General features: G+C 45.0%; 2 protein-coding genes across 8 annotated transcripts in view; one reads left to right on the forward strand and one right to left on the reverse strand.

Moving 5' to 3' along the window:
- The window catches only part of LOC144599502 (mediator of RNA polymerase II transcription subunit 12-like protein), a 395,150-nt gene that overhangs the window by 215,777 nt on the left and 162,842 nt on the right, over positions 1–16,531 (forward strand). The window lies entirely within an intron of this gene.
- Positions 14,517–15,665, reverse strand: LOC144599504 (P2Y purinoceptor 14-like). The gene has a single exon (XM_078410474.1). It carries the CDS (start codon positions 15,663–15,665, stop codon positions 14,517–14,519), a length of 1,149 nt encoding a protein of 382 aa, XP_078266600.1.

Below are 16,531 nucleotides of genomic sequence, written 5' to 3' on the forward strand. Positions count from 1 at the left end.
GACAGGTTTAGATGGATATGTGCCAAATGAAGACAAATTGGACTAGCGTAAGTGGGCAACTTGGTCGGCATCAACACGTTGGCTGAAGGGCCTGTTTCCATGTTGAATGACAACATGACTCTTTATCCCTATTTCTTTTGTGGCATGCGTGGGCGTCTCAGTGGCGCTCTGGTACGGCTACTGCCTCACAGCACCAGAAACACGGGTTAGATCCTGACTATGGGTGCAGTCTGTGTGGGGTTTGTACATTCTCCCTGTGACCGCGTGGTTTCCTCCCACATTCCGAATAAGTCCAGGTTTGAGGGTTAATTGGCCTCTGTAAATTGACCCAATGTGTCGGAGGGATTGTGTGTACGGGTGATTGATGGTCAGCATGGACTCAGTGGGCCGAGGGGCCTGTTTCCATGCTGTATCTCTAAACTAAAGTAAACGTTCTACAATGGTTGTAGAATACATTATTTTGTTCCCCGTTATGTTTGCTGCCCATTTTTTTGTGTGCTCATTTAGGATCTTTGTCCATCTGCGTCATTTTCCTGTCTCACTTCCTCTCTGAACTTCTTGTTATTGAACGGATTCTCACTTGTGTTAACAACCTGATCTTTATCAGAGGCTCACTGTCTCTTATTTTTCTGTGCTCTGTTTACTCCCCATCTTTCTGAAATAGAGATTAACGTTCACAACAGTGGCACTAAGGTAAAGAATATAAACCCAATTAACTCGTGTACACTTTGACATCTTAGCGGTTTGTATAATAACACCCAATTCTTTCTGTTCATGCACCAGATCAAAAACTGACCCACATGAAGCACTACTGTGACCATCTCTTGTTGTGGAAAACACTCGTCTACTTTCCCCCTTACTTCCTGCCACAATCTATGTTTCATTGGTACTTCTTTGAAAATCTTACTATACATAGACACAATCATACTTAAGGACAAGAGTGTAAGAATAGTAGATTACACTGAGGCAGTGCAAAGAATTGCCACAATTCCAAAGCCATATTGTATCCTGCAATTTTCAAAGTTAGTTTAGTTTAGAGATACAATGTGGAAACAGGCCCTCCGTGCTGACCAACGATCACCCTTACACTAGTTCTATTCGACACACTAGGGACAATTTACAGCGGCCATGTAACCTAAAAACACATCTATGGGATGTGGGAGGAAACCGGAGCACCCGGAGAAAACCTACGTGGTCACAGGAAGAATGCGCAAACTCCGTACAGACCGCAGCCGTAGTCAGGATCGCGTTAACACGTCCCCACAAATTCTCACACAGTGGACCACCTCTTGCATGAGCAGGGACTTGTTGTTCTTGGGTAAAACTCAAAGTGCTGGAGTAACTCAGTGGGTCAGGCACTATCTTTGAAGCGAATGGACAGGTGATGTTTTAGGTCGGGAATCTTCTTGAGACTGAAATGTTGAGGTATGTCGACTTATCTTTCTCAAGATACTCACAAAAGGCTGGAGTAATCAGTGAGTCAGGCAGCATCTCTGGCGGAAATGGATTGGCGTCGTTTTGGGAAAAAGGGTCCCAACCTAGTTTTTAATTGTATTTTGCACTAACTTTTTTATTATTTTTATGCCTATAAATAACATTCATATATATATACAGCCGGAAACAGGCCTTTTCGGCCCTCCAAGTCCGTGCCGCCCAGCGATCCTCGTACATTAACACTATCCTACACCCACTAGGGACAATTTTTACATTTACCCAGCCAATTAGCCTACATACCTGTACGTCTTTGGAGTGTGGGAGGAAACCGAAGATCTCGGAGAAAACCCACGCAGGTCACGGGGAGAACGTACAAACTCCTTACAGTGCAGCACCCGTAGTCAGGATCGAACCTGAGTCTCCGGCGCTGCCTTCGCTGTAAAGCAGCAACTCTACCGCTGCGCTACCGTGCCTCAAGAATATATATATATATAGTTTGTGTTGACTGTATATAAATTGTATATATAATTTATATGTAAATTATATGTAAATTATATATAAACTTAATATAAATATTGATTTTTAAAAATGTGTTTAGATATAATTTGTGTTTTTGGGTGTTGTCTGAGTCGATATACCTGTGATGCTGCTGCGAGCAAGATTGTCATCGGGTCTGTACCTCACTGTACTTGTGCATATGGCAATAACCTGACTATTGATGACAGTGAAACTATTGGATAGTTGTAAATACTTATCAATTTCAAGACGTCTTTGTCGGAAGGAAATCCGCTGGCATTTCTCCATGTGCCCCATGTATGTTCCCAGTCCTACAACAATCTGGTTCTTTAATTCACCGGTAGTTTAGTTCAGTTCAGTGATACAGCTGGGAAACAGGCCCTTTGGCCCACTGCGTACCAGCAATCCCCGTACACTAGCACTATGAAATGGAATTTCTAATGAGCGACCGAGACTCTCTCAGAAGAATCTAGAGATTTTACTGAATGAATTGGGGCGACACGGTGGCGCAGCGGTAGGGCATAGAAACATAGAAACATAGAAAATAGGTGCAGGAGTAGGCCATTCGGCCCTTCGAGCCTGCACCGCCATTCAATATGATCATGGCTGATCATCCAACTCAGTATCCCGTACCTGCCTTCTCTCAATACCCCCTGATCCCTTTAGCCACAAGGGCCACATCTAACTCCCTCTTAAATATAGCCAATGAACTGGCCTCAACTACCTTCTGTGGCAGAGAATTCCACAGATTCACCACTCTCTGTGTGAAAAAAAACTTTCACATCTCGGTCCTAAAAGACTTCCCCCTTATCCTTAAACTGTGACTCCTTGTTCTGGACTTTCCCAACATCAGGAACAATCTTCCTGCATCTAGCCTGTCCAACCCCTTAAGAATTTTGTAAGTTTCTATAAGATCCCCCCTCAATCTTCTAAATTCCAGCGAGTACAAGCCGAGTCTATCCAGTCTTTCTTCATATGAAAGTCCTGCCATCCCAGGAATCAATCTGGTGAACCTTCTCTGTACTCCCTCTATGGCAAGAATGTCTTTCCTCAGATTAGGAGACCAAAACTGTACGCAATACTCCAGGTGTGGTCTCACCAATGCCCTGTACAACTGCAGCAGAACATCCCTGCTCCTATACTCAAATCCCCTCGCTATGAATGCCAACATACCATTCGCTTTCTTCACTGCCTGCTGCACCTGCATGCCTACTTTCAATGACTGGTGTACCACGACACCCAGGTCTCGTTGCATCTCCCCTTTTCATAATCGACCACCATTCAGATAATAGTCTGCTTTCCTGTTCTTGCCTCACATTTATCCACATTATACTGCATCTGCCATGCAATTGCCCACTCACCTAACCTATCCAAGTCACGTTGCAGCCTCCTAGCATCCTCCTCACAGCTAACACTGCCCCCCAGCTTCGTGTCATCCGCAAACTTGGAGATTTGCATTCAATTCCCTCGTCCAAATCATTAATATAATATTGTAAATAGCTGGGGTCCCAGCACTGAGCCTTGCGGTACCCCACTAGTCACTGCCTGCCGTTCTGAAAAGGACACGTTTATTCCTACTCTTTGCTGCCTTACAGCGCCAAAGACATGGGTTTGATCCTGACATTGGGTGCTGTCTGTACAGAGTTTGGACATTCTCCCTGTGATTTTTCTCTGCTTGCTGGTTTACCGCATACACTACTGTACCGCTGTACAGATGTACAGGTTTTTAGGTTAATTGGCTTCGGTAAAGTTGTAAATTGACCCTAGTGTGTGTAGGATAGAGCTAGTGTACAGGGTGATCGTGGGTTGGCATGGAGTCGGTGGGTCAAAAGGGCCTGTTTCTGCGCTGTATCTCTAAACTAAACTAAATTGAGAGTCAAATTGAGGTACAGCAGGCAGTGAAGAAAGCGAATGGCATGTTGGCCTTCATTGCGAGAGGATTTGAGTTCATGAGTAAGGAGGTCCTACTGTAGTTGTACAGGGCCCCGGTGAGATCACATCTGGAGGATTGCATGCATTCTTGCTAATGGGGGAGTGCAGCGTAGGTTCATCAATAGACAATAGACAATAGACAATAGGTGCAGGAGTAGGCCATTCGGCCCTTCGAGCCAGCACCGCCATTCAATGTGATCATGGCTGATCATTCTCAATCAGTACCCCGTTCCTGCTTTCTCCCCATACCCCCTGACTCCGCTATCCTTAAGAGCTCTATCTAGCTCTCTCTTGAATGTATTCAGAGAATTGGCCTCCACTGCCCTCTGAGGCAGAGAATTCCACAGATTCACAACTCTCTGACTAAAAAAGTTTTTCCTCATCTCTGTTCTAAATGGCCTACCCCTTATTCTTAAACTGTGGCCGTGAATTCCACAGATCCACAACTCTCTGGGTGAAAAAGTTTTTCCTCATCTCAATCCTAAATGGCTTACCCTTTATTTTTATACCAATATTTTTACACAAAGGGTGGTAGGAGTCTGGAATGAGCAGATGGAGGAGTTAATTAAGGCAGGTACTATCACAATGTTTAAAAGACAGATGGGCTTGTACATGGATAGGACAGGTATAGAAGGGTAGAGTCAAATGCAGGCACATGGGACTAGTGTAGATGGGACATTTTGGTCAGTATGGGCAAATTGGGCTGAAGGGCCTGTGTCCACACTGTCTGACACTATGACTCTGCGACTTTATCTCAGTACACATGACAGTAATAAACTCATAGCCACATTAATAGCTGGCTGTCACTGTGAGCATTGTATGAAAGCGCTGAAAATGCCTCCCAATGTTGCTAGCCTTGTTAGATGACATGGTGTGACCCAAGGACTGGCACTCAGCAATCCGTGGAGACACAAGAGACGCTGGAGGGACTCAGTGGGATCAAGCAGGATCTGTGGAGGGAGAACTGTCGGTGTTTCGTGTTGAGACCCTGCATCACTACTCGAAGCGGAGAGTTTCGAGTTCAGATATACAGTGCGGAAACTGGCCCTTTGGCCCACCGTCCAGCGATTGCTCCGTACACTAGCACTGTCCTACAGAATTTATAATTTTGTAGAAGCCGATTAACCTACAAACATGCACGTACTTGGAGTGAGGGAGGAAATCGGAGCACCTGGAGAAAATCTACTTGGTCACAGAGAGAGCGTACAAACTCTGCACAGACAGCACCCATAGTCAGAATTGAACTCAGGTCTCTGGTTCTGTGCCACTGTGATGCTCATGAAGTATCCATGTTCTCCAGAGATGCTGCCTGACCCGCTGAGTTACTCCAGCACTTTGTGTTTTTTTCTGCACACTTGCATGTCGGTTATTGATTCAATTGACTGTGGTCCAAGAATCCTGCAGAGGGCGCCATCTTCCCATCATTGGTGCAGCTAACAAAACCGCATGGCCATTGTGAAGGGTGAAGGATATTTCCTTTGATGGAAACTATTGGTTAAACCTAACATGAGGATTAGCTGACAGCAAATATGCAGATCATTCTGAAAAATTGACCATAGAAACCGATCCGAGAACATGGATAGGATTGGGCAAAAGATGCAAAGCTTGAAAACACATACCACCAGATTCACGGACAGCTTTTCTCCTGCTGTAATCTGACCAGACCTCTCATATTGGTGGGTGTATGGAATGAGCTGTCAGAGGAGGTAGCTGAGGCCGGAACTATAACAACATTTGAAAGACATTTGGGCAGGTACATGGATAGGGAAGGTTTAGAGTGGCATGGGCTGAATGCAGGCAGGTGGGGCAAGCATAGGTGAGACATCTTGGTCGGTATGGCCAAATTGGGCCAAAGGCCAGGTTCCGTGCTGTTAGACTCTATGACTCTATGTTACGTGATGTATTTACGATTCCCTAATCCATCTCATTGCAGACTTCGTATTTTTATTATTATTTTCATATTCCCCCATATCCTACAGTCTCTTTCCTCTGTCTTCACGCTACCCGTTGTTCTCATGCATGGCTTTGATTGTGTATGGATGTTTTATTACCTGGACAGCATGCAATGCAAAGTTGTCCCCTCTATCGCAGTACACGTGAAATAAATCCATACCATACTAAATGCCTTGTAAACCTGTAACATGATTTCCCAACTCCTGTACTCAGCACCCCAGCTGATGAACCATGCCAAATGCCTTCTTCACCACCATGTCTGCCTGTACCCCTCAGTCTGTCTGTTCTGCAATGCTCCCCAGAGCCCTACAATTTACCGTTGTCACTCCTGCCATGACGTGTCTTGCCAAAATGCAACACCTTGCATTTATCATAATTAAACACCATTTGCCATTCCCCTGCCCATTGCCCACTTAAGCAAGATCCCATTGTAAATTTAGTTAGCCATCATCATTGGCCACTATGCCACTGATTGTGGTCATCTGCAAATTTACTAATCATGCCACCGATGTTCTCTTCCAAATCGCCACGTAAGTAAAGGACAACAATGGACTCAACATCGATCATTGTGGCACACCACTAGTTATAGGCATCTCGTCTAAAAAACAACTCCCACTCTACCTTCAATCGAAATCTCTATCCAATTGGCCAACTTATCCTGGATCTCATGTGGCCTCACCCTCCGGACCATCCTCTCAGGCGGTATCTTGTTAAGTACCTTGCTAGGGTCCTCATAGATGGTGTCTACTATACTGCTCTCATCAGTTCCTTGGTTGCTTCCTCAAACACTCAATCGACTTTGTGAGACTCGATTTCCCATGCACAAATCTAAGGTGTCTATCCCTAGTAAGTCCTTGCTTTTCCAAATACATGTAGGTCCAGTTTCTTCACGAGTTCTCTCCAAACATTTGCCAACCACTGGGCTGTAGTTCCCAGGATTTTCCTTGTAGCCTTTCTTAAAGAAAGGAAACCTTAAATTTTGCCACCTTCCCGTCTTCCGGCACCTCACCCGTGGCTAATGATGATGCAAATGTCTCTCAACAATATCACAATTTCACTCCCAGCTTCCCACATTATCTTAGGATGCACATGATCAAGAGATCTCAAGGATATGTTTACCATTATGTGTTGTAGGATTCCCAGCAGTTCCTCTTCTGTAATGTGAACTCACTTCATATCTCTGGTTCGCAGGAACATTAATCTGATCACAAGCTATCTACACCAGACTAGCTGATAGTTTCCTGGACAAGCCTGCCTGATGAAGTCGTCACCCTGTTCTTTTTCTCCACAGATGCTGCCTGACCCGCTCAGTTACTACAGTATTTTGTGTCTGTCTCCCCTCAATATTTTTCTTGTTTTTTTTTCCATAAGTTTTAGGAGCAGAATTAGGCCATTTGGCGAGTAAGGGCCCAGTGCCGACATTCCTAGTTAACCTACTCATTCCTAGGATCATTCTTGTAAACTGAACCCTCTCCAGAGCCAGCACATCCTTCCTCAGATCTGGTGTCCCAAATTGCTCACTATATTCCAAATGTGGCCTGACCAGTGCCTTATAGAGCCTCAACATTACATCCCTGTTTTTGTATACCACCCCTCTTGAAATAAATGCTAGCATTGATTTGCTTTCTTTAATACTGATTCGATTTGCAGATTAACTTTTTGGGAATCCTGCACCAGCACTCCCAAATCCCTTTGCTCCTCCGATTTCTGGATTCTCTCCCCATTTAGAAAACAGTCTACCACCTACTTTTACATCAGAGTCCACCACAATAAACATCACAAATGATGTAGGAATTTCTGGAAATTAGAAGAATAGTGGGCAAACTTGTCACGTGATTAACCCAAGAACATTACATGCTGCAAAAGGGTGATGGGAAATTTAGCCAACACAGTGAACGTAACTGCAAGGTCGTGTGAGAAGAGGCGGTAATCAGATTAGGGAAGTGTTTACATTGCAAGGCGTGGTTATCCGGAGCAAAGATAAACATAGGGTGCTTGTAAACCAAGCTGAGAGCAAAAAAAGTTGATCATGAGATAAGAGGAGTCACTTTATGACACCCATTTATAGCCTGAATGGGGAAATGGCCTTCAGACAAAGGAAAAGTTTCAGCTGTTAGACAGCCAGAGGAAACCTCAGCAGATACAAAACAAAGATCAAACTGGCCTCTTCACCGCCGCTGCTGACGCCTACCTTCCCGACCTCTTCAAAACTGTCCCTTTACCTCCCCCCTCAACTCCATCCAAGGACCCAAACAGTCTTTCCAGGTGAGACGGAGGTTCACCTGCACTTCCTCTAACCTCATCTATTGTATCCGCTGCTCTAGATGTCAACTTATTTACATCGACAAAACCAAGCGCAGGCTCGGCGATCGCTTCGCTCAACACCTGCGCTCGGTCCGCGTTGGCCAAACTGATCTCCCAGTGGCCAAGCACTTCAACTCCCCCTCCCATTCCCAGTCTGACCTTTCTGTCATGGGCCTCCTCCAATGCCATAGTGAGGCCCACCGGAAATTGGAGGAACAGCACCTCATATTTCGCCTGGGCAGCTTGCAGCCCAGTGGTATGAACATTGACTTCTCCAACTTTAGATAGTTCCTCAGTCCCTCTCTTCCCCTCCTCCCTTCCCAGATCTCCCTCTATCTTCCTGTCTCCACCTATATCCTTCGTCCCGCCCCCCTGACATCAGTCTGAAGAAGGGTCTCGACCCGAAACGTCACCCATTCCTTCTCTCCCGAGATGCTGCCTGACCTGCTGAGTTACTCCAGCATTTTGTGAATAAATACCTTCGATTTGTACCCGCATCTGCAGTTATTTTCTTAAACTACAAAGAAAAGTGGGTAACTGATTAAATAAACCTGTAAAACGTGCATATAAATGTTGTAATGAATACTGCAAATTGCTATGTTCATAAGTTCTAGGGGCAAAATTAGGCCAGTTGGCCCATCAAGGCTACTCCACTATTCAATCATGGCTGATCTATCTTTCCCTCTCAACCCCATTCTCCTGCCTTCTCCCCATAACTCCTGACACCCTTACCAATCAAAGAATATTTTCCTCTCAGACCCCATCTTCTTTGAGTATTAAATATGTGCTGTTATTACCTTGGACTATTTTTAAATGGTTCCTAGGCTCCTTGATTAATTTACCCAACAAAGTATTTGTTTTAAATATTTTTATTACTTTAAACAAACTCATCTCAGCATTCATTGTCTTGTCCACCAGGTCGATCTTGTTGTTAGGTAGTGAAGTAAAGTAACGATAAAGCATTACACCAAGTGCAGGAGCAACTCAGCTTTGTGTTTTACACAAGAGTTCACCATCTGCAGTTCCTTGTGTCTAAATTAGATGATTTAGCCTTGCTATCTTTTCCCTATTGTTGTTTGTGCTGTTATCTTATGCATCCCTTTCTGATTAATTCCATTCCAATCTTGCATCTGTGAAATATTTTACATGTAACAATGCTTTAATTTTGTTGTTACATTTTGATGTTCCACTTTACTACTAATCTCTTCATATTATCTCTCTTTATGAACACTGCTGCTTCAGATCTGCTTCTTCCCTTCCCCATAGTGTTTCCCCTTTTTTTTGTCTTTGTTCATCCATGAAGTCTCTTGAGCACTGAGGTTATTCGATTGGAAGTCTATGTTCTTCCTGCACTCCTTGTTAACATCATCCTCCCAACAGAGGATGTACTTCATGTGGCAGCTGAAGAAACACAATATGCCACAGGCAATGATGGTCCAATTCTACACTGCCATTGTAGAGTCAGTCCTCACCTTCTCCACCATGGTCTGGTTTGGCTCAGCCACCAAGCACGACATCCAGAGGCTGCAACGAATCGTTCGATCAGCTGAGAAGGTTGTTGGCTGCAACCTTCCTCCCATTGACGAACTGTACACTGCAAGGGCCAGGAAGCGAGCGGGCAAGATCATCTCTGACCCCTCTCACCCTGGCCATAAACTCTTTGAAGCACTTCCGTCCGGAAGGCAACTCCGGACTGTCAAAGCAGCCACAGCCAGACATAAAAACAGCTTTTTTTCCCACAGTAGTAGCTCGACTCAATAACCAAAAGTCTGTAGTCTCCTTTTGCACTGGTTTATTTCACTCACATGTTTAAACTGTAATGTTGTATTCTTAATGTTTTAATGTTTTATGCTTTATTCTTAATTGTTTACTGTATGTTCGTGTTGTTACTTGTGAGCGGAGCACCAAGGCACATTCCTTGTATGTGTACATACTTGGCCAATCATTCGTTCGTTCGTTCATTCATTCATTCATTTTACTTCTACACCATTGGCAACATTATCTTCCAAAGTTTTCTGTGCATCCCTGCAATATCAGTTGCTGTCCTTTTTGCTCTACTTTTGACTTTACTTTCTACCTCCTATCTAAGTCCATCAGGGTTCCTGTCTAACATGAAAATGACTTACTTCAGCTCTTCGTTAAGCTATCCAGAGGCTCCTTTTGACAATTCTGGCGGTGCACAGTTCAGCTCAGATCAGACTCACTGGAGTGGTTTATGTAAATAAACGCTGGAGTGATAAGCTGTAGAACTAATGATCTTCATTTGTAGATGGATTGTGAAACGGAGCGGTGACCAGCGATATCGCACGGTTGTGTAACGATGTGCTAATTGATTACAAAATCTTTTGGAATTTGTTGTGACTGCATCCTGCCTCCATTTGTTGTACTATTGTTTACACGTACAATTGTTTATAACAACAGTTACACTTTCAGATGGTAAATTGAGTGGTCACTCCATGGGAATGAGATAACCCTACCCTTCACCTCCCAACAAAGTCAGTTCAATTAGAATGAGGATTGGTAGATTGGCCAGAGGGCGGTGAATCCGTGGAATTCATTGCCACAAACGGCGGTGGCACACAAGAGCAACTAAAGAAATTAGATCTATATTCCTTGGTGTTGGGAAGAATAAAATACAAAGTCTTGGGCGATACAGTATGGAAAAGGGCTCTTTGGCCCAAATCATCCTTGCTGACCAAGATGCCCCCACCTAAGCTAGTCCCATTTGGCTGCATTTGGCCTATATCCCTCCACATTTCCAATCTATGCACCTGGCCAAGTGCCTTTTAAACGCTGTTACAGTACCTGCCTGAACTATCTCCTCTGGTAGCTCGTTGCATGTACCCTCTGAGTTGAAAGAGAAAGAAATCTAGACATGACAAGGTAAATGGTGAGTTATTTCCACAAGTTTCCACAAGAATCTCAAAAGAAGGGGAACTAATTAAAAGATGAGGAGGCGCCCATTTAAAACGGAGATGTGTCGGAGGTTCTCGAGGAGGGGTGCGAGTCTCTGGAACTCTGCACCAGAGGCTCGGTAATTGGGGCAATTTCAAGAGGAAGTCGATTTTTTTTAATGACGTTAATTGAGGGCTATGGGGGACTGGCACAGAAGAGGAAGTGGGTGCGAGGATTAGATCACCCTGGGTCATATTGATTGGTGGGACAGGTTTGAGAGGCTGAGTTGCCCACACAATGTTATCTTCTTATTTTCTTATTGTTAATTAGCTCGACTAGACTGCAGTTTTACCCTGTTTCTTGTTCCTGTTTTTAACATGCAATGGACTTTATTGTAACATGTGACTAGGCACAGTGAAATTCTTTGCTTGCGTACCCAACATATACAAATAGCAGCCACCTACGGCGCTGACAAAGTTACAAGGCACGCCTGCTCCTCCTTTTGTTCTCCCCCCCCCCCCCCACAGCGGTTCCCCCCCACCGGGACCCTATTGTCCTTTGTTCTTCCCCCTCCCCAATTGTCCATTGTTCTTCCCCTCCCCCCTCATGGCGGTTCCTCCATTGTTCTTGTCCCCCACGACGAGTCCTCCATTGTTCTTCCCCTCCCCTGCTAAATAATGTGTGGTTACTTCCAAATCGATCAAGCAAAACCTGCATTGTCATTTTAATTGGGAGCAGGTTTTATTTTTCCTACTTAGTATTTCAAAAGAGCTGCCGATAATTCAGCAGATTTGACCATCTTAAAGACAAGATCCTTTTTATACTGAATAGTTCTCTGGAGTTCAAGTTTGCATGTTTTTGGCCTTTTCCTGATTCACAGTAAAAGTATAACAGTGCAAGATTACCTCAAGGAGCGTCATAGCACTTTACCCAAAGGCAAAGATTTGAATAGAAATATGAAAGAAGATGGGCTAATGGTCGACCAAATGTATTTGTCGATATTGTGGAACGCAGAGATCTCAGAGATTTGTAGGACGAGATATGTCGAGAATAGAGTCATAGACTCATACAGCTTGGAAACAGGCCCTTCAGCCCAACTTATCCACACCAACCAACATGTCCCGTCTACACTAGTCTCACCTGCCTGCGTTTAGCCCATATCCCTCTAAGCCTGTCCTATCCATGAACCTGTCTAAACGTTTCTTAAACGTGGCACTGTGATGGAGTTGCTGCCTCACAGCGCCAGAGACCATGGTTCGATCCTGACTACGGGTTCTGCGTGTGCGGAGTTTGTACGTTCTCCCTGAGACCACTCGAGTTTCCTGTGGGAGGAAACCGTAGCACCCGGTGAAAACCCACGCGGTCACAGAGAGAACGTACAAACTCCATACAGACAGCACCCGCAGTCAGGATCGAACCCTGGTCTCTGGCGCTGGAAGGCAGCAACTCTACAACTGCACCACTGTGTCAGCCATAACATTCCCAGCAATCCTCTACAGATCACGGAAACCTAGCGATCTAAATAAAGTGACAAATACATAGAGAAATCAGAAATTAATCATTGATGATTGTACAAAGTGCATTCATCTCTCAAGTCCCAAAACCGTATCTACCATCTCCAAGGTATAAGGTGTGATCAGACCTTTGTCTAAATGGGAACAGCCTTAAAGCATTCAATGTTGAGCCATCCAGATTGAAGCAGCTTGTTTTATTTCCTCCACTGTGAGGCACTGTGGATGCATTGTGGGTACCATCTAGAAAATGCATTGGCGTTGTTCACCTAGACAGCCTCCCAGACCCATGGTACAATATAATATGTGTAGGAAGGAACTTCAGATGCTGGTTTAAACCGACGATAGGCACAAAATGCTGGAGTAACTCAGCAGGACAGGCAGAATATCTGGAGAGAAGGAATGGGTGACATTTTGGGTCAAGACCCTTCAGACCTTCTTTTCTCTAGAGATGCTGCGTGCCCTGCTGAGTTACTCCAGCATTTTGTGTCTATGTACAAAACAATACAATGGTACATTATTTGTCACAAACACCGAGGTACAGTGAAATTCATTTCAGTATACAGTTCAGTACAAGTATCACTATACATAAGCACTTAGATACATTTTAGATACAAATTTCAGATATAGTACAAATGTGAGCTATCCAGTCAACGGAAAGACTATACCTGACTGCAATTGAGCCATTCGCAATGTATTGATGCAGGATAAAGTGAATAAGGTTTCTGTTGGAGTAGAGGCTTAGAAGAGTGGAGTGATTGCAGATCGCTTTTGGGACCAGCATGCAGAGAGTCACCTGGCTTGGGCACCATCTTATATAATTTCACGCCCTGTGACTCTGAAAGCGGAGGTGAGGCCAAGACCAGATCAGCCATGGTCTCATTGGTTTTAGGGGCCAAATTATCGATTCATGGTTCAATTTGTTATGTCCTTTTGGTGTTCTGTGACACCACTTTGAAGAGGCTATGAACTGCTAAAGCACTTTGTTTTGCAGTGCAGTCTATTGGGAAACGCATTGGGGTATCAGCATCAGGCAACTGGAATGCTGTTTTGGTGGCCAACTAATGGCTACGTTTCTGCCGTGGTGGACTGTGACCTGCTTTATTGCAACTTTCCTGATCATCGTTCGAGAAGAAATAACGAGAGGAATGAACAAAACCCGCTTATTGTAAGAATATTCAAGAAAGCAGTCAAGCTGCAGCCTCACAACGCCAGAGACCAGGGTTCGATCCTGACCTTAGATGCTGTCTGTGTGTGGAGTTTGTACGTACTCCCTGTGACTGCATGGATTTTCTCCGGGGGCTCCGGTTTCGTCCCACATACCAAAGATGTGCAGGTTTGTGGCTTAATTGGCCTCTGTAAAATTGGACCTGATTTGTAGGGAGTGGTTGAGAAAGTGGGATGACATAGAACTAGTGTGAACGGATGGTCGATGGTCAGTGTGGACTCGGTGGGCCGAAGGGCCTGTTTCCAGTCTGTAACTTTAGTTTCGTTTTAGGGATACAGCATGAAAAAATGCCCTTCAGCCCATTAGGTCGATGCTGACCAACGATCACCCATAAACGAGTTCTATCCTACACAACAAGGGGCAATGTACTGAAGCCATTTAACCTACAATCGAAGCACCTGAAGAAAACCTATGCGGTCAAGAGGGGGTACTGATTGAGAGTGATCAGCCATGATCGCATTGAATGGCGGTGCTGGCTCGAAGGGCTGAATGGCCTACTCCTGCACCTATTGTCTATTGTCTATTGTCTATTGAGAATGTGCCAACTCCGTACAGACAGCACCCGTAGTCAGGATCGAACCTAGGGCCTCTGGCACTTTGTGGCAGCAACTCTACTGCTGTGCCATTGTGCCACCCTCTAAACCATCTCAAAGTAACAATTGGGGAAGGCTGCAAAAAAAAGCTCCTTGGATGGATGGTTCGAAAGTGTCTGAAACACCTCATACTTTTGTGCTGATTGAATCTCATTCAACCTGAGGGTGTAATGTTGCAACTGCTGCTGACTGCGGCAGTACTTTCATCTGAATAGATTTCTTAGTATTTCTCGCAGATGGAAACGGGGAAGAATTTGTAGCGACAGCTTCAACCACCACTCTGCTGGCATCAGGGTCTTGAGAAGAGGCATTACTTGACTGCGCCCTATTCCTCGCATCATCCATCTTGATCTTGTTTCTCTTAATCCCCAATGTTCGGCGCAGCACTCTGATGAAGGACTTGCACAGGAGAAAGTAGATGATGGGATCGAGGCAAACGTTAAGTGCGCACAGAAACAAGGTGGCCTCCTTGGCGTAGTACAGTCGGTTGCGTGCTGTACAGCTGCTGTCCGTAGACCGGTTATTCTCGTACGGGATCCGGATAACATGGTAGGGCACAAAGCAGATGAAGAAGACGCCCAAAATGCTGAAAATGTTGCGGTTAGCTTTCTTGACCACTGTGCTACAATCGTTCCGGAATTTGTGGTTGGACCAGTACAGTTTCTTCAGGATGGCCAAGTAGCACAAAGTGAGGAGAGCAAAAACGATCCAGAAAATAACTTCACAATTGATAATTACAATTTGATGCCAAGTCTCTCCCACCTTGCTCTTCAACTTCAGGCAATGTGCCGCAGTTTTCTCTGTGGGGATCTTGTTGGTTAAAATAATATTTGTCAGGCCGAAGCTGATGATGAAAACCCAACAGCTCACACTGACGACCTTGGCGAACGTGACTTTCTGCACAGTGAGGCTTTTGCGAGGCTGCACAATCTTCAGGTAGCGGTCGAGGCTGATCAGGCCGAGGAAGATTATGCTGAGGTACATGCTGTTGTAGAAAATCACGGCAGAGTAGCGACACACAAAGGCTTTCAGCTGCCAGGATCCAAGGTTGGATTCGGAGATGATTTTAAACGGAAGCGTAACTGTCAGCAACAAGTCAGCTGCCACGATGTTCTTGAGGTAAATCGCAAAGCTGGAGCGGTTAGGAATCTTGTAGAAGATCCAGGCGGCCATTGTGTTCAGCACGAACCCTCCAAGAAAGATTAAGCAGCTCAAGATGGATAGGATCACTCTGATCACAGTGAGGTCACGCAAGTTACTGCAGCTCCTGCTGTCGGAAGCATTTGTGCTATTGTTCATTGCTAAAAGAATGCAAGCAAAGTAGGAAGTTAGGAATTGGTAAATTCTCTGCAAAAATTAAAATATCACAGTGAATTTAGAGAGAGATTTCCGGCTTCCTGCATCATCATCCCAAAGACTTGCGGGTTTGTAGGTTAATTGGCTTCTGTAAATTGCCCCTCGCGTGTAGGGTGTGGATACGAAAGTGAGATAACATAGAACTAGTGTAAACGGGTGATCGATGGTCAACATGCACTAAGAGGGCCGAAGGGCCTGTTTCCATGCCGTATCTCGAAACTAAACTAAACTGTTCAAGGACGAGTCTCACCCTGGTCATGCTCTCTTCTCTCCTCCCGCACCAGGCAAGAGGTACACAAGTGTGAAAACACACACCTCCAGATTCAGGGACAGTTTCTTCCCAGCCGTTACCAGGCAACTGAACCATCCTATTACCAACTAGAGAACTAAACCTCCTGAACTGTTGGAACAAACCCCTATTGCAAGCTGGAAGGGCAGTTCTTTATTTTTCAGTCCGGGCATGTTGCAGCTTTCCAGAGGTATTCACACATTTCACAACTATGTCTGTTTCAGAGCAACTCACTTCCTGTGAGAGCCCACCTCTCACCTTGGCCCAATTCTACTTTCTCCCCTAGCACAGCTTGACCTGTTGGGTGTGTCCGTGAGCCATGCATTTTGGAGCACTTTGGTCAGCACAGTGGCCTAGCGGTAGAGTTGCTGCCTTACTGCACCAGAGACCTGGGTTAGATCCTGACTATGGGTGCTGTCTGTACGGAGTATGTACGTTCTCCCTGTGACTGTGTGGGTTTTCTCCAGGTGCTCCGGCCTCTTTCCACATCCCAAAGACGTGCGGGTTTGTAGGTCAATTG

Source organism: Rhinoraja longicauda, chromosome 13 (assembly GCF_053455715.1).
Source record: "Rhinoraja longicauda isolate Sanriku21f chromosome 13, sRhiLon1.1, whole genome shotgun sequence".
In the NCBI taxonomy this organism is placed as follows: domain Eukaryota; kingdom Metazoa; phylum Chordata; class Chondrichthyes; order Rajiformes; family Arhynchobatidae; genus Rhinoraja; species Rhinoraja longicauda.